Source organism: Vulpes lagopus, chromosome 8 (assembly GCF_018345385.1).
Source record: "Vulpes lagopus strain Blue_001 chromosome 8, ASM1834538v1, whole genome shotgun sequence".
NCBI lineage: Eukaryota > Metazoa > Chordata > Mammalia > Carnivora > Canidae > Vulpes > Vulpes lagopus.
This window is the reverse complement of record NC_054831.1, coordinates 119,112,359-119,130,274: the sequence shown is the minus strand read 5'-3', so window position 1 is coordinate 119,130,274 and position 17,916 is coordinate 119,112,359. Positions and strand designations below refer to the sequence as shown.

Below are 17,916 nucleotides of genomic sequence, written 5' to 3'. Positions count from 1 at the left end.
TCCCAGGGACCTGGCTGTGTGATGGATAGGCCCGTGCCCTGAGCTCACCTGAGTCCTGTGTGTTAGGTGCTAAGCTAGTCCTTTCAAGGTGAAGGGTGGGTGACACCCCCTGGGCACACGGCTGCCGGGAAGGGGGCAGGATTTGAACCCAGGCCTCTTCTTCTAAGTCTGTGAGCTGGGGGTTCACAAACTGGAGTCCAGAGGGCTCCGGGGAGAGGGAAGCAGTGAGGCAGATTTTGTTTGAGCTGAGTGACCTGTGGGCCCCAGAGCAAGGCTGCGGCTGGTCTTGCAGGTGAAGTGAGTGGAGGCCGAGTCCCTGAGCAGAAACCTTCGTCTGGCCAGGTCTGGCCCGGGTGCCAGGCCACGGGGTGGTGGCGGGGCTCAGGAGGCGCTGCTTGAGGGCCGAAGAGGCCTCTGGGACCCCACGCTGGGTAGGGATAAAGACAGGGTGGGTCCCAGCTCTGTGGGCCTGAAGCTTGCACAGTGTGAGGAGACCACAAACACAAAATTAGGAACGAGGCTTCGGGAAGGGCCTCTGCAGGCCAGGGGCCCTGAGGCTTCAGCTCCCCCGAGTTTTCAGCTTGGCCTCTGTAAATTTGCATGAATGAGCAGGGCACTGGGCGAGGAGGGGTTAACACCACTCCGAGGGTTTGGGAGTCACGGAGGAATCCAGGAAGGCTTCACCGTGGTGGCTGCAGGGGGGTGGCAGGGCAGCAACATCTCCACTGATCCATGGCAGGCAGGTCACACAGAGGCTGAGCCCCTGCCCGGGAGGATGGCCTCTGATGCCTTAAACTCCAGCTCCCAGGGTGTGTGCATAAGGCCAAGAACATTCTAGGGGCTTGTTCACTGTAGCCTAGAAAGAACAGGGGGGTGGGGGGCCTCATGTTGCTCTCCCTACTACACCCCCCTCATCTGCCCATTTTATAAGGGAGAAACCGAGGCCCAAAAAGAGGAAGTGAGGGCAGCCCCGGTGGTTCAGTGGTTTGGCGCCACCTGCAGCCTGGGATGTGATCCTGGAGTCCCGGGATCGAGTCCCACATCGGGCTCCCTGCATGGAGCCTGCTTCTCCCTCCGCCTGTGTCTCTGCCTCTGTGTGTGTGTACCTCATGAATAAATAAATAAAATCTTTAAAATAAACAAACAAACAAATAAATAAATAAACAAACAAATAAATAAATAAATAAATTTTTAAAAAACAAGCAGGAACTAAATTCTAAAAAAAAAAAAGAGGAAGTGACTGGCCTCCGGTCACAGAGGCACAACCCCAGGCGGCTTCATTCTCAGCCCTGGGGGCTCTCTCACCCACTCCCTTCTCCTTGATCAGATGCCCCATTTGCAAACATTCCTGGGGTAACACCTACCCCACAACCAAGGCCCTTCCTTCCATAGGGGGGCGGCTCCTGCCAGGCCAAAAGTAAGGTCACAGGGCTAGGAACTGCCTGGGGGCAGGTCGGGGTGGGGGGAGCTGGCCCATGGGTGGGTGTTCAAGCACCTGCACCCAGGGCGGGGAGGGGAGGGAGAGGACGGGCTGCAGGGCTGCAGAGGAAGGGGAGGGAGGAGAGCACGGGAGGGGCGGCGTGGGAAGGGAGGAGGGCCCTGCCGTTCCAGAAGCCATCCCACTAACACACCCCCGTGCCTGGGAATAAATTGCACATTTGGAGTCATTTTCCTGGAAGAAAAAAAAAGCCTCTCTAAAAATACTGTTTCTTTCTCGCCTCATCCTGAGGCTAGAGCAGCCCAGCTGGGTGACAGCCAGAGCAGGGGGTGCAGGACAGTGACCTGGAGCTGGGCGAGAGAAGGAGGACTTGGGGGTGGGGGGCAAGGAGACCCCCTGAGCCTGTGGAAGCTGAGCAAGCAGCTCAGCTGACTGTCATTGAGATATTTGATGTGTCTTGCATTTCATTGAGGATTTTGAGATCCGTAGAGTCCTGCGTCCAAACCTCAGCCTCCGCTTCTGGAGCCCCTGCTCCGGGCTGGGCGGGCACAGAGGGGGTGCGGTGGGAGCTGGCATCCGGGGCATCCGGGGCACCAGCCTGGGACACAAACAAGTAACGGTGGGACAGGTCTGCTCTGGGTCTGCTCTGTGTGGCCACCCCGGGTCGCAGGCTCCTCACTCCTCAGTGGATCAGGTCCGGAGGCCAAACTTCCTCCCCAGTGACCTGGGTGGGGGGTGGGGGGGTGCAACGGGGCCTGTCAGGGCCTGTCAGAGGGCAGGAGTGGGCAGAGACCAGGAGGCCTGGGGTCTCTGGGGTCAAATCCCTGGGTCGGCCACCCCCTGCCCAGTGACCTCGGGCCACCACTTTGCTGCCGTGGAAGTTAGAGCAAGTGACTGTCCTGCTCCGGGGCTTGAGGGAGGTGAATAGCACCCCGCTCGGGGCCGGGTCCCCCAGTCATTCCCAGCATGGGGCACTCCAAGCCTGAGGCTGCTGGGTTGGGGGACCTTCCGCTGGGATTGGGAGATGGAAGCTGAGCCACCTCTGGAACAGGACAGCTGTGGCCTCCTGACAATCCCTGGGCCGGCCCCAGCCAAAGACATGTCTTCACCCTGGGCGCTGAGAAGCACTGGGCCGTGTCCTGGAGTTGCGGGGAAGGGGTGCAGGGTGGGGGAGCAGGGGCGGGAGCAGGCTCTTGGGGGCCACTACAGACCAAGGACAGCGTGTGCCTCCCAGGAGAAGTGAGAAGTGGGCCCCTGATTCGCCAGGCACCATCCTGGGCTCCAGCAATTTGGGGGGGGTGGTTACTAGTTACCCGCTGCTGCGTAACAAATGGCCCCCAACCACAGCAGCGTAAAACGGCTGATGGTCTCACCCGGTTTCCGTGGGTCAGGAGTTCGGGGGCAGCTGAGCTGCATGGGTCCGGCCCCCGGTCTCTCATGAGCCCCCCGTCCTGGCAGGTGCAGTGAGGGCTGGAGGCCCTGCGTGCCGGTGGCCAGTGCGCCCGCTTCCAGAGGAGACCCCAGCGCCTCACCACGGGGACCTCACCGCAGGGTCCTGGACGTGAGCAGGCAATCATCGAGCGAGCGAGCTGGCCTGGAATGGCCCACTTCTCCACCACGTCCTCGCGTGTCCACGTGGCCCTAGTCCCTGGGAGAAGGCACGAGGGGGAGAGCAGCGTGTGGCGCCCGGGCATGGCCATTCAGGCTTCAGAGTGTCCCGCGGGGGAGCTAAATGACACAGTCGCTCCAGGGAAGACTGGAGGGTCCCAACGGGGCAGGGGAGACTGGAGGCAAGAATACTTAACAGCAACTCCTATTCCTGGTGTGCCCAGCCCTGTGCCAGGCGCCCAAAGATCAAATAAGATTCACAGAGGTCGTGGGGGGTGGGGGGCCGGGGTGGGCAGTGGAGCTGGGATTTGAAGCTACGCACCTACAGGTTATAAAAAGACTTAGAGGTTTTAGTTGTTTTAAAGTTTGGAGGGATCCCGGAGTGGCTCGGTGGTTTAGCCCCTCCCTTTGGCCCAGGGCGTGATCCTGGAGTCCCAGGATCGAGTCCCTCGTCAGGCTCCCTGCATGGAGCCTGCTTCTCCCTCTGCCTGTGTCTCCGCTTCTCTCTCTCTCTCTGTGTCTATCATGAATAAATAAAATCTTAAAAGAAAAGAAAAGAAAGTTTGGAGCATGAGCCAGGCATGTGGCCCCAGAAAGAGGCGCCAAGGCCTCTGGTCATATTAGCAGGGGCATGGGGCTGCCCTCGCCGTCAGCTCCACCCACCTGACCTCATTCCATCCCCTCGAGGGCGGCCCGGCTGGGTGACCACTCCAGTGACAGCTGGCTCAGGGAGGGCATGATTTGGCAGAAGTAGCCGAGGGAGTCACAGGCGACCCCGGGGCCCATGAGCCAGATTCTCATGACCTGACCCTGCCGCCCCAAGCCAGAGTGAGGGACTAGCTCTACACCCAGGAGAAGCTGGGACGGAGGCAAGATGAGGGGAAGCTCAATCTTAGGGCAGATGCCAGACCTCTGGTCCCTGGCGGTGGGGGGTGGGAGGTACCCCACTCTGGGGCCCTCAAGCGGGGGAAACCCAGCCCTGACCTTGGAGCCCAGAGCCCTTTGACCTCTATAATTCTTTCTTTAGGCAACAGCACCCTCGTGTGGCCACAGCTGGTAACTACATGAAGTCCCCCGTTTCCTCTCCCAAAATGTTTCCTTCTCCAGCACCTCGCCCTTCTGAAAGACAACTGCGAGCCAGGGAAAGAGAGAGACAGCTATTCCTGGAGCTACAGGGAGGTGGCAGGAGCGGGATAGCACGGATGGAGCCCTGGACTTGGGGTCAGGAAACTTCAGATAAAATCCTTACTTGGTTATTGACTCATTCACTGTATGGCTGGAATCTCAAATTCTTCATCTGTAAAATGGGCTAAGTCTATACTATGCAGCCTTTACCCCCCAAGGCTTCCATGAGGATCTAGGAATCACAAATATGAATGCCCTCTGGAAACTGTAAAGCTCCGCAACCAGGTAAAAAGGCCATTCATTACATAAACTGTGTGTTGGAGGGACTCTGGCAGAGAAACCCAAGAACATAGGTCTCTAGCTGGTGGAGGCCCAGGATACCATATCCTGGAGCAGAACCGGTCAGTGGTGAACTGCGGTGGGGAACTGGGTTGAACCCCAACCCTGTCCTGCCCCACCCCCTCGTCAGGCCCCAGTTGGTCCGATCCAGACACACTTGCCTCAGATCCCAGAGCTGCTCCCCTGAGATGGAGCAACCCCATTCCTCACAGGACTGGTGTGAGCAACTAACAGAGCTGGTTCACAGCAAAGGACTTTACGTAAGCTTCTTTACGTGAGGACAGGGGTTGTCGGCTTCCCCAAAACCCAGGTGCAAAGGTCAAACATGATCCATAGCAGCCATTCATTATACCCATGTGCCGGGCACGATGCTCAACGGTGTAATTTCACTTAATTCTCACAACCAACCTCAAGAGATGACCCGGGATAAAGGCGATGACACCTCCTGTTTGTCTGAAACACCTCCCCAGGCCTCAAAGACACGGGCTTGAACAAGAGGTGGTGGGAAGGGGGCGGCTATCACACTTCCAACCTAGCACTGTGCTTGCTGCCACTTAAAAACACCCACCAAGATAAAACATGTCACTAAATGCTAAGAATGAAAAGGAGAGGGGAAAAAACGCAGAGTATGGACCTAAGTGGTCCAGGTGGAAAGAAGAAAAGCCACACGGGAGCAAATGCCTGGGACAATACGTCTAACAGTTCCCGCTCACACCGCTCCAGGTGTTCTTCCAATCTCATGAAAGAGGAAGATGGGGGCTCGAACTCGTCATGTTGCTCACCCAAGGTCACAAAGACAGACAGGGGAAAGAAATTCAGGCCTCTCGCTTCGCACACCACCCTGCGAGGGTCCAGTAAACGGGACCATGTCATAGCCCTCACCTTCCAAGGCACGGGGACTACTACACACATACGTACTAGCACCTTCCATTCCCAGGGAGGAATTTGGTGAAAGATGAGGTGACCCCCACAGGCACAGAGAGTGCAGGGACTCCTATTTGAACTTGATTCCAGAGTTGCCCAGGCAGTGACAGATGGTGATGTCCCTCTAGTGCTCAGCTCTGGAGGGCCCATGTGGACTATCAGAAGCCTCAGGAAGGTTCTGATTTCAGCTACTGCTGCACAATCAGGTCCTGGACTCAAAACCTGAGCTCAGCTTCCTTTTCCCTGGCGACAGTCCCTTACCTTTGAGAGGGAGATGATGCCAAGTTCTTTCTGCGACTGGCCCAGGGCTCCACCTGCAGACATTAGGTAGTACAGGCTCCCACCTGGCCTCCCTGGCCAAGCTGTCCCGTAGCTGCCAATACCAACCAGTCTTAATGGCGTAAAGGTGGTGAAAGGAGGATGAGCATCCTCAGGCACAGGTGGCAGGCCCACCTCTGTGAGCAAGAGCCTCCGGTAACCACAAGAGGGAAGGGGTCCCCAGTCTGAGGGGGATGAGCCAGATGAGCAAGCTAGGCTCCTGGGCCAGCCTCCGTGAGTGAACATGGATGTGCCAGAGGAGGAAAGGGAAGGGGCCTCGCGAAGGGGAGGCTAAAACAGACCAGACGGCCAGAGAGGCCTTAGCTGCCGCCCACCTCAAAAAGTTAGCGGCCCACTGGATTTGAATCTAGACCCCAGGCTCATGATGTGGAAAAGGCCAGAAAGAGTGAATGAAGAGCATTGTAACTGGGTCCCACCGCAGGGCACCAGCTTTTCCAGGATGTTCCCTGTGACTGATAGTCAGGCTCTGGGCCCAGGGAGGCGGATACCCTGATTTTCCATAGAAGTTGGAAATCTGGACGAACGATCTTGCTTTTGAAAGTACTAGGCAGGCTAAATCCAAAGTCTTTGGGTCAAAATGGACTCCAGAGTTATGGGTCTGCCACACTGGCCATATTCCAATTGCATCCCCACCCTCCTGTAAACAGAAACCCCAGCAAGCAGGAAAAAGGGTACAAAGAAGAAAAGGGCTACACTGGAGCGCTAATATTCAGGGGGAGGGGGAGTGAAAATAGAGGCACAGACTCAGATTCCAAAGTTCTGTATTTTTCAAAATAAAGATCACACATTGTTTAGAGACAATCTACACAAGAGTTACAAAAAATAGTTGCCCAGGCATAAGCATACACAGGTTTGTTAATTATACACATATGGTTACAAGTGTGCTTGCAAAAAAGTTCATTGGAAATATACACAAGGCTCTGGAAATGTACACCGTGTAGTGTTACAATTCTATATTCAAACAAGGAAAATTGACAGTATGTTACATTCACTTACAAGTAGACAAAATGCAAAATACAGTTCATCTTCTGTACAAAAAGGAAGGGCAATTCACACTTTACAAGGTGAGAGGGGCTCTGATTGTAAGGAAAGCTAGGGCGGGGCTGAACTTTGCACGTCCTTATGACTGTCACAAAATAAGCAAAACATTACTTTTTTAGGATTAAAAAAAAAAAAACACTAGTGTGAACTGAATCATCTTGAATAACATTTAGAAAGGATCTTGCTACTGTGGGACTAGGTGACAAATAAAACCAAGCTATTTTTTTCCTTTTTAAACATTTAACTAGGCTGTATAAAGAACATTTATTCCTTCAAAAGAAAAAAAATTTACTTCTGGTTGAAATTACAATTTACAATATACAACACTATATGCTACGACCATAAAAGGTGTGAATATACACTGAATGCACAGGGCTGGCTAATTCTCTTTTCTTACCAAAAAACGTGTTTATGTTGATTCAAACTTCTCCACATTTACATTACAGGTATACAAATGTACAATTGTACAATCAAAAGTATGTTCGACTACTAGGGTACATTATAGATACAGATTAGACATCAAAACAAGAAAATACTACAAATTTGTATATATGCAAAGTCTACACCAAGTATACACTATATATTTATAGAAGCAAGACCAAAAGCAGAGTTGGATTTTTTTTTTCTCATGCTAAATAATCAGATTTTGCCTTTCAATGTTAACAGAAAAAAATCCAGTAGGCAGTAAACAAATACACCCGCCCGGCCTTGAAAGACATCCTAGGAGCTCACATCTCCTCCTCACAAAACAGACTACACATCTTCTTCAGCATAATATATTGTCTCCAAAAAAGGCAATTTTTCAAAGTTTCATAAACTTAATGTCATAAACTGAAGCTTTAGCAACTCTAAAACAATTTTCATTATATATATATATATATGTATATATATATATGTTTTATAAACAGTGTTAAATGCCAGTTTGGGGTCATTTAACAAAATTCAAATTTCTCAGGTTTTTTTGTTTGTTTTTGTTTTTTACTAAAATGAGGAGGTGGGGAAGAGCTATTTGCAAAACTTGCCAGCAAGGCAAAATGGGTTAAAAACCTTTTTTTTTCTTTTTTTTTAAACTTTTTTTGTTAAACCAACCACCCTGAAAGTTTCCACACGTGTGTAATATAGATACAACATTGAACAAAATATGTGGCCTCCCATGTACATTGGTTACCTATGTACAAGTATCCTATACACCAGTAAAACAACAGGGCAATTAGTCAATTAAAAAAAATAATTAGTACATGTTATGCGTAATAAAATTAAACAAATTTACAAAGGCTTTTCCACTTGTGGATTTGATTCCTTTTTTTGGAGGAGCAGGTAATCCTGGAGCAACCATTTACCCATTTCATCTTCTATACTAGAACATTTCTGGTTGCTGGTTGGATTTGCCAGTGGGCCAGTGAGGTCAGTGGGAATGAGGGGACAGGGTGACACTACCTCAGATAATACCATTAGGGGGGCCACAGATGGGCCCTAAGTCAACGCCATTCTTCATGTAGTATTTCTCCAGCTTGGCCAAAATGTGCTTGCCATAGGTGTATTTGCGGAGAGTCGCGATGTGGGGCCGGATCTGGGGAGGAAGCACAGCTGGCGTTACTCTGGCCTGCAAACCACTTGTGGGCTCCTGCTATGCTCCCAGGCACCGAACTGTGCATGTGAGTTCATGAGGCAACATCTTCCCCTGGTTCTGTCAAAGCACCACAACTCTAGTACTACAGGGACCCATCTGAGCAGGCGAGGGAGGAGCTCCTGGGTACTGACCGGGGACACGAGGGCTCTGGAGGCAGCTGGCCACAGACTACTTCCAGGTCAGAATCCAGAACACATGCATCCTGACAACCACACCACTGCTGCAGGGCACCCTCTGAGGCCTGCTTCCAGCCCCTCTGGCCCCACTCAAGGCACCTGGCTCCCTTTAGCAGCAGGGGGTGGTGTGTGTTCTCTTCTGGGCAACATGAACCCTGAGTATACCACCTGACACAGAGGATCCCAGAAAACTACTAATGACAACTATAAACATGACTAGTGTGGGCCAGGCACTGATCATTTAAGCCTCATACGACAGGTGTTAATTGTCCCCATTTTATTGATGAAACCCAAAGGCACATTGCTTAAGTGGCACATCCCAGGCCAGATGGCTAATAAGGGACAGGTGTCTGGCCCTGCAACAGTGATTGTTCTGCCCACGGTGCCAGTCTGGCCCCTCACCGTAGCCAGCCTTCCTCTGCCGGGAGCTCATGGAGTTTTCTTTTTTTTTCTTTTTTTTTTTTTTTCATGGAGTTTTCTATGTGCCCTGGTTACAGCGTGGAGCACGCCACCTTTACAATCACTGGCTTAGCCACCGACAGTTCCACAAACAGTGAAGGACCACCCTTTACCAGCCTGCTACTCCATCCTGATGTGCACTTGCACACTCAAACACACTGGACACCTACACCAGGGTAGATGGACACTCTCCACATTGATAGCTGCATGCAGGCCACCATTTCTGTCTGGTTGGCCAGGTCGTCAAAGCAAGGAAGTGTCGAGTAGCTCCAGACACCATTTGCTGTGCCACAGGACATGGACCACAGCAGCTACTGCGTTCTCACCTTCAAGCCCATGTGGGGAACCATTAACAGCCCTGGGTCCAATTCTGAGCTGTGTGACCCAGAGCACTCGCCTCACTGCCTCTGTAAAAAGAGCATGAGATACTGCTACACTTTCATTTGGGCTGTAGTGATAACTATAGACATGGCTGTTTTGCTGACAGTAGGACAAGAGCTTCAGGACCTCCTTGCTTTTTGGTGGCTCTCCTTTTAGAAACATTAATGACATTCACATTCAATTCTTTCATCTCTCTGTCCCCGGGACTGGTTGGCTACTAAGTCCGGCCACAGAACTTTTATCCTTCTCCTTTCCAAGAAACTAACGACTCTTGTGCACATATGTGTACACTGTGGTTGACCATTTTTTACTTGATTTGGTAGGAGGTGGAAAGTAATCAACCTGCTCCACTGTCACCTCTTGTTAAAAAAGGACACTCCCTAGCGGCGAAAGCTAGAAAACTCTTTAGTTTTCTGGATCCATGGGACTCTTCTTCTTTTAACTCCCTCCATCAGCCAACTTGCCAACCCCCATTCTGTCTACTTGTCTTCAACCCCAAAGCCGTCACACCTCTTGGCTTTACCATCCAGCCTCCTCACTGCTTCCTCTCCTCTAAATTACTCACCAGCCAGGACAATTATGTGCACCACAGGCCTGCCCTACTGTACATACTTTACTTCTTCAAACACACAGTCTTGTCTCCTGCTTCCAAGCCTTTGTATACGAGGTCCCCTCTGCCTGGAGAGGTTCAGAGCTTTATTCAAATGTCACTCTCGGGATCCCTGGGTGGCGCAGCGGTTTGGCGCCTGCCTTTGGCCCAGGGCGCGATCCTGGAGACCCGGGATCGAATCCCACATCGGGCTCCCGGTGCATGGAGCCTGCTTCTCCCTCTGCCTGTGTCTCTGCCTCTCTCTATCTCTCTGTGACTATCATAAATAAATAAAAATTTAAAAAAAAATATTTCAAATGTCACTCTCTTTGGGAGCCTTCTCCGTACCCCCACATCAGAAGAGTCCCTGACACATTTTCACACGGTCCTCCCCAATATTTCCTCAATATCACTGCCACGATCTATACACAGTACTGTCATATTCACAAGTACCAGCGCCCTGCTGACAGGAGGGCTTATCTAAGTACACACACCAGTATCTGTCAAGTGAATGAATGAATGAATGAATGAATGGACATACTTAAAACTTCTGTATGTTTCCAAGATGGTTGCTGCCTGATGCGCATATCCAGAAGCCTGACAGCCGGAAGGCCTCTGGGCCTCTGGACTCCCCCAGCCTTCAGTCGCCATTGCCAACACCACTGAGGTGCTTCACTGTGTCAGGCTGTGTTTTGAACTGGAGACGGCGGGTACCTTGTCTGGCTCAGAACTTTTTGAGTCCATAACAAAGATTCTCATTACCGAACTTTGTTCTCAGTGAGGGCAAGTGGCTCATCATTGCCAGACAGTGGCCAACACCTCCACTGAGAAGGGCAGGGTGAGTCCAGAGCCCAAAGGCCGAGGGTTCAGGTTAGAGGCATGAACACAGCTGCAGCATGCCTGCCTGCGGGTGTGTTTTGCCTCCCAAGCCATGGGGGCTATATGGGGCTGGCTGGACCAACTCTGCAACTGTTCCAGAACCCAGCGGCTGCTTCAGGTGCTTTCAGCTCAGCACCCTGACCCCACCCCCCACTCCACCCCACCCCCACCGCCAACACCTAACAGTTCAGACTTCTGTCCCTTTTCTCTTTACTCCTCCTCAGCCTGGACTTTCCCTCCCTCGAAGCCTCGTGCACGTGTGCTCATGTGCTCACCACCGCTCTTCCCCATACTGTGCTCTGGGCTGGGACCAGGCTCCATCATTTCTGTGCTGATGCCTGGCACAAAGTGGGCACCGGGTGGATATATCAGTGAAAGGTGGTAGAGTAAATAAGAGGAAAGAGTGAGAAAAGGAAACAAGGGAAGCAGGCTGATCTGTTGGACTGAAAAGCTGGTCTCCTAGGAGCAGAGGAGTAGAAGCATACCCTGTGGATCACAGAGGGAAATCCCTCACAAAAATGGAGTTTAAGACTCTTTTGCACCAGTGAGCTACTGAAACATGGAGACAATGGTCACTCTAGATAAAAGGAAATAGGAGTACAGTATGAGACACTGTCCAGTGACAAACTACAAAAAGAAGATGTCTACCTTCATTTGCCTTTTAGAAATGTTAAGAACGTCAGGCCTCAAACTCTAAGTGATATCTGCCCACCCTGGCCAGCCCACCTTATGCATGACGATCTTGCGCTGGGCTGGCTCCGCCACATCGATCATCTTCTGGACCACGTAGTTGGCATACTGGTCCTTCATCATGGTGTATAAGGCACTGTGGGGACCGTCATTCATGGTGCATACCTCGTCGATAAGCACAGCACGCTCTGTGCGGGACGCATGAGTGACACACTTCTCCACAACGTTGCTGTAATGAGACAAATTCAGGGACAACTCTTAGAACAAAGACCTTGGTTGGTAGGCTGTGCTTGCCTGGCTTCTGCCCTGACCTCACAGTCAGAAGTGAAAGAGAGCTGGACACTTTTGGAAGATCGATTCACCAACTACCTGGCTCTATGAGAGTCTCCCTTTGCCACCCATGGCTGCCAATGTGAGCCATGGCTGAGACCAGGTCTTGGGAGAATGCCAGGACCAACCCTCTCACAGGTGAGGGGAACAAGCCCAGGTAAGTGAAGGGACTCACATACAAGGCTCACATGACTGCTTCAAAGCTGCATTTGTTAACAATTATAATTTCAACACAACCAAAACCCATGAATTCTCTCCTTTCTGAGTGTACTGATGTCAAGAACAAATCTTCCTTATGTCTCTATGTCTAGTGTCAACCACAGACCGTGGCAACTAAGAGAGAAGGCCCTGCAGACTTAGTCAAGGACGGCATAAGTGGGAACCATAGCACTCATCCAACAGCCTCATGCTGCCTCTTCAGAGTCTAAGAACGACCCTATCAGTTTGCCGGCATTTCTAAACATTTCACAAACACATCGTCTTGGGAAAGGAAAACAGGAATGTGCCTACACTAAATCTAGAGGGGCCAGAGAGAGTGATTAAATTACACACAGATGTGCGAATGGGTACTTACCATTGAGGCCTGACTGATCTCATTAATGTTTGTTTTTAAAAACCAACACTACTATGCATCTGTGGCTCTCTGGGTATGAGGAAGTTGTGTGATGTCAAAGAACAATAGGTATTATTCATATTTGTACTGCTGGAGCCAATACATGGCAAAGAGGACATTTGGTGGGTCAGTGTGCAACTGAAGGTTTTGCAGAGAGTTCATGGTTAGGGGAAGAGCTGCTCTGGATCACAGAATACTAACACTGAAAAGCAACTTAAAAGAGTCCAGATCTAGTTAATGCAGGAAGCTCTTCTGTGACAGTCCTGAAAGATGACCACTCTCATAAGCTGGAAGTAATAACTTTCTAGGGCAACCTACCACATGGGTGAATGGCTCTATAAAGCCCTCTTTACATACTGAAGCAAATGTGCTCTCCCCTAAAATATCACTTATTTGTCTTAATTTTGCCTTCAGAGACTGAAAAAGGAGATGTATACCTACTTCCAAAGTCCCTTAAGGCAGGGGGACTCGGTCTTACTCCTTCGAGGGGCCAGCCCTCTGGATTATCTGAATAGTCCAGTAACTATCACCAGAAAAATTCCCCATTCCACAAGTCCTTACACCATAAGGGGGTGCTGTTCCATGGAGTTTTCAGTGGTATCTCATTTTGCACACTGAGTTTATATATATGCTTTATTTAGAAAACAAAATTCCAAGGGCACCTGGGTGGCTCTTGGTTTTGGCTCAGGCTGTGATCTTGGGGTCATGGGATCAGGCCTTGTACTCAACTCAAAGTCTGCTTGGGATTCTCTCTATCCCTTTGCCCCTCCCCATCCCTATGCATGCACACTTTCTCTTTCTCTCAAATAAAATCTTTAAAAAGAAAAAGGAAACAAAATCCTCAAGCTAAAATGTCAAGAACTCCCATCCTATTCGTCTTTTCTTCAACCTTTCTTAAAATACACAATGTCTGTCAAGTCTAGTGAGCTAACCAATCAAGTCTAATTAAGACAACAGCCTCTCCCTCTGACACATCATCACAGAAAATTTTTTTTTTACCCACCTTCCTTCTACAGCACTATGCAACTACTATACAGTACTACTCTAGTGTGATCTCAAAGTATGGCACTCTGGAAGTGAATCTACTAATAGCCACTGGCTTCTCCCTTAACAAAAAAAAGGGAGTTAAGATTACTAATCCCATTCAGAGAGCTTTACAAAGCCAGTCATGATCTCCAAATATTCTGGCAAAGGACTCATCACTTTTCAGGACTACTTGGTTGGACTGTATCTTCATCCATTTCAGGCCTGCTTCCCCCCAGAAATTGGTCAGGATTAAAAGAGGAATTCCTACTAAACTGGATTGGGGACAGGACACTCATTCTTCTGGGTACAGGACTCAATCCTCAACACTGACCTGTCTTCCAAGAAAGCAAGCAGGTAAATCAGCTACACCATGGGATCCCACTTGGCCAAAGACTTCCACCTTAACACATGATCGATAGTGTTGCAGTCTTTAAAGTTTATTCTAGGCATTCTGAAACTATAGTTCCCAGCCCATTTGTGGGTGGTGAGATCAATTTAGTGATTTGTGACCAGCTTTCTCTTTTAAAAAAAAAAAAAAAAATGGAACAGTAAGTATCACAATTAATCATGGACAATGCCGTTTCATTTATACGTGTATGCATGCGTGTGCCTGTGCATGCAAAGTCAATGACAGTTTTACTTTGGGGGGTGGGGTCACCATTAAAACTGTTAGAAAGTTACTATTTTATTGTTTTATTTCTATTGATCTATTTCCAAGTGTATCAGCTCTTCTGTTATCTCTAATCGGCTGTTGCTATGGACACACAGTGAATTCTACTTCAGAGGATTTATTTTTCTATTCTAAAATTTCCATTTTGTTCATTTTATAATAAAACTAATTCTCTACTAACTTATCTTTTCATTCATTAGGATAATATCTTCCTTTACATCTCTGATTGTAATTAAAATAGGGGCTTTATAAACCTTCTCTGCTAATGCCAATATCTGGGTGGTCTGGAACTAGCTGGACTTTTTTCTTTCTTGTTCTGTTTTTTCTTGACTATAGGCCATATCACATCTTCCTGCTTTTTAGACATAATAAATGACACACACAGTAGAGCGTGAGTTTTATTACATTCCCCCAAAGATATTACTTCCCCAACTCCTTCATTTAGTGCAGATGACTTGGCTGAACTCAAACTCTAAGCTTCTCCCATATGAGAGGACTCATTTCTCTCACCCTCAGCTGGGCCGCCTCAAATTCTTCCCATGCAAACATGGTTTAAGAGCCAAGCAGGCATTTGGGAAGTTTACATGTGGGCCTCTCCTTCCCTGGTTCTCTTCCTTTCCAGGATTTCTACCATCACTCTGTCACTCCCACTGCCATGGTTGTCCCTAACTGCCTTCTGGAAACACTGGAAATATTTTTTATCCATCCGAACTTTAGAAGCCCAGCATGGAACAGAATGGGAACTGCCTACAGGCAAAAAGCCAATTAAAACTCGGAAATTTCCTGATTACAGTCAACAATACTGTATTATAAAAAGTTAAGACACTAGATCTTAGGTGTTCTAAGACAAACAAGAAATGGTAATTATAGAAGATGATAAGAGTATTTAGCTAACACTACTGTAGTAATCATATTGCAATATATAAAACCAAAATGTTACACACCTCAAACTTACACAATGGTATTTGTCAATTATATCTCGACACAATACAAAAAGAAAAATCAAAAGGGATGGAGGAGGGTGAGAAGGGAAGAGTCCCCCAGTCAGTGCAATTACCCCTTCCAAGTATCAACAAGTCTTCCCCTCTCCTCCAACCCCTTCTGGTATCTACCTATTCCTGGCCACTCTCTAGTAGCTTAATGCCTTCAGGAAGGTTTTTGGCATTTTGTCCACAATTTTTAGTTGTTATCTGTGTGAGGATTAGTCCCAAAATAGCTACTCGTTCATTACCAGATTGCAAGTCTGTTGTAATATTAATACTTACACCCGAGAGTGAGACAGTAAATACACTAGAAAAGAAAGAAAAAAGTAAACAGAGGACAGTGACCCAAGGAAGAGTTCTAAGAGATTTTGCCCCGACTTCCCTAGTCCTGCCAAATGTCAAAAAAAGGCAAGACAAGGTCACAGAGATCCTGATATAGTCAGGCTGCTGAGACACTGGACCTATGATATGAGGGTTTTTCTTTTCTCTCTTTTCCATGCTGCAACGTTACAAAATTTCAAAACTTAAGAGATGAACAATTTAAAAATATCAAGGTAGTCATGCCTGCTTTGTAATCTATCCAAAAAACCAGAGATATTCCCAATATCCCCCAAATAGTCCCCACAATGCAAATTACTATATTGTATGCTGTAGGGTACATACATCCCACTTAGAAAGGCCATATTGCTAATGCCTTGGAAAGGCCATCAATTTCTTCTCCAACCATTGCTAATCATAAGTCACCAAAAACATCTTTCACAATCTGGGATAACTGGTTCATTTTATTCTTGACCTAGCACAATATGAAGACTAGAAAAGAGACTCCAAGAAATATTACTATATACGTAGATATGGCACACTATCTCTTACTTTTGGCACTGGAGTGGAAACTGAGTAAAGAACATTTCACAATTCCGAACAAGTAAGTTGTGTCCAGTTCACCAAAGTACAAGATTTAAGTTCTTTAGCAACAACATACTTCCCAGATTACAAAGTGGAGTGAGGAGGCATTTAAGGGACCTGCCTTGTTAGATACTTTATAGTAGAACCATTTGACTTTTTAAGCTGTGTATACTTTGAGAAAAATAAACATTTAAAAAAAGAGGAGAATGAAAACTCATTCTTTCTCTCAAGACCTGAAATACTATTTTATCGTCTCTTCTGGAAAATGGGAGTCCACGTGATTGAAGGCACACACCTTGCAAATTTGTGCTGACTCAATACAAGCACATTGCCTCGGATTTCTGCTACAATTTTACTTTTGTCCTCAGGACGGCCATGCTCCAATACGTGCTGAATCACATAATTTCCATACTGATCCTGTTTGAGAAACAACAGAAATAAACTTTATGTAAAAATGAGTTCTGTGGATTATCTAAATCTTATATCTAATCAAAACCTACCTACCTTCCTAGTACACCATGACAGCTTACCTGAATACTAATGAATACCTAGGAATTTTAAAAACAGATAGGGAGTGACAATTTTTTCCCTTATCATTACAAAAGAGGAACATATTACCAGATGATGGAACATTTCTGTACATATTTATGCCCAAAGGTTCCTAGTTGGTTTCTTCATAAACTATTAGACACAATAGAGTAGGCCCTCCTCTCGCTTTAAAAACAAAAGAAAAAAAAAACAAGAAAAGAAACAGGAAATAGGTACAAATAAAGAGCTATTCTTCTCTCAAACAGAAATGTAATCTCTAAGAAAAATGTGAAACAATGTTTATGTCCAACAAAACAGACAATACATTAAATAACATCACAAGCATTCAATAGATACACTAAGTCATCTAAAGTTAAAGGTACTTTGAGAGAGGGATGTCTATGTGGCTCAGTGTTGAGCATCGGCCTTTGGCTCAGGACATGAGATCCTGGGTCCTGGGACTGAGTCCGACATCGGGGTCCCTGCAGGAAGTCTGCTTCTCTCTCTGCTTATGTCTCTGCCTCTCTTTCTCATGAATAAATAAACAAATCTTAAAAAAAAAAAAAAGGTACTTTGAGAGAATACATGTGTATAAAGAGGCAAAAATATTTATTTGTAAGATTGAAAAAATTAAGAATGTTCAAATAATACTATTAAACACAAGTGCAAAGGCCAAATGTGTTTGCTTCTGGATGACAGGATTATGGATGATTTCTTTTGTTGCTAATTTCTGCACTTCCAATATTTTTCTCCAATGAGATTTAATACATTTATAACCTCACATCTTCCACTAAAACATACAATAAATTCTAACAAAAATGCTGCTTCAGTACAATAATACTACATGTAGAAAGTGTTCTAGTGGTTACTGTGATGTTGGAAGAAATTTTTAGAGGCAGAAGCAAAAGAAAGTATTAGCTAAAAAGATGTCAACCTTACCCACTTAGTTCATCTGAAATGATGAAGTTAAGACCCAGAGATAAAATGGCCTACACCTAAGGTGACACCACTAGCCAGTCAACAAAAAGCTAGCAAGCAGTGCTCTTCACTCCAAGGCCCCAGGCTCTCTTCATCACCCGTATTAATAAAGCACAAACCAGGATGATAAACAAAAACTTGCCCCAAAGCTTCAATGGGCATTTTAAACACATTAGTATTAACTCTTCTGGAACGGATGGATACCCGTGCTGAGAAAACACACAAGCTCTGGGCCTGCATGAGCCCACAGGTGTTTGCAGTTACTCT

At 47.6% G+C, this 17,916-nt stretch overlaps 1 protein-coding gene and 1 non-coding gene across 11 annotated transcripts in view; both read right to left on the bottom strand.

Moving 5' to 3' along the window:
* Nucleotides 1-6,517: 6,517 nt before the first annotated feature.
* The window catches only part of PUM1 (pumilio RNA binding family member 1), a 135,342-nt gene continuing 123,943 nt past the window's right edge, over nucleotides 6,518-17,916 (bottom strand). For all 10 annotated transcript variants that reach the window (XM_041764864.1, XM_041764865.1, XM_041764859.1 and 7 more), the window contains 3 exons: nucleotides 16,439-16,560; nucleotides 11,655-11,847; nucleotides 6,518-8,384 (listed from right to left, as the gene is read on the bottom strand). In XM_041764864.1, coding sequence (XP_041620798.1) covers nucleotides 8,253-8,384; nucleotides 11,655-11,847; nucleotides 16,439-16,560 — 447 coding nt within the window. In that variant the 3' untranslated portion in view covers nucleotides 6,518-8,252. The remainder of the gene's footprint in view (nucleotides 8,385-11,654; nucleotides 11,848-16,438; nucleotides 16,561-17,916) is intronic.
* LOC121498359 lies at nucleotides 10,768-10,855 on the bottom strand. The gene has a single exon (XR_005989739.1). It is a non-coding gene; the product is annotated as a small nucleolar RNA SNORD103/SNORD85 (small nucleolar RNA).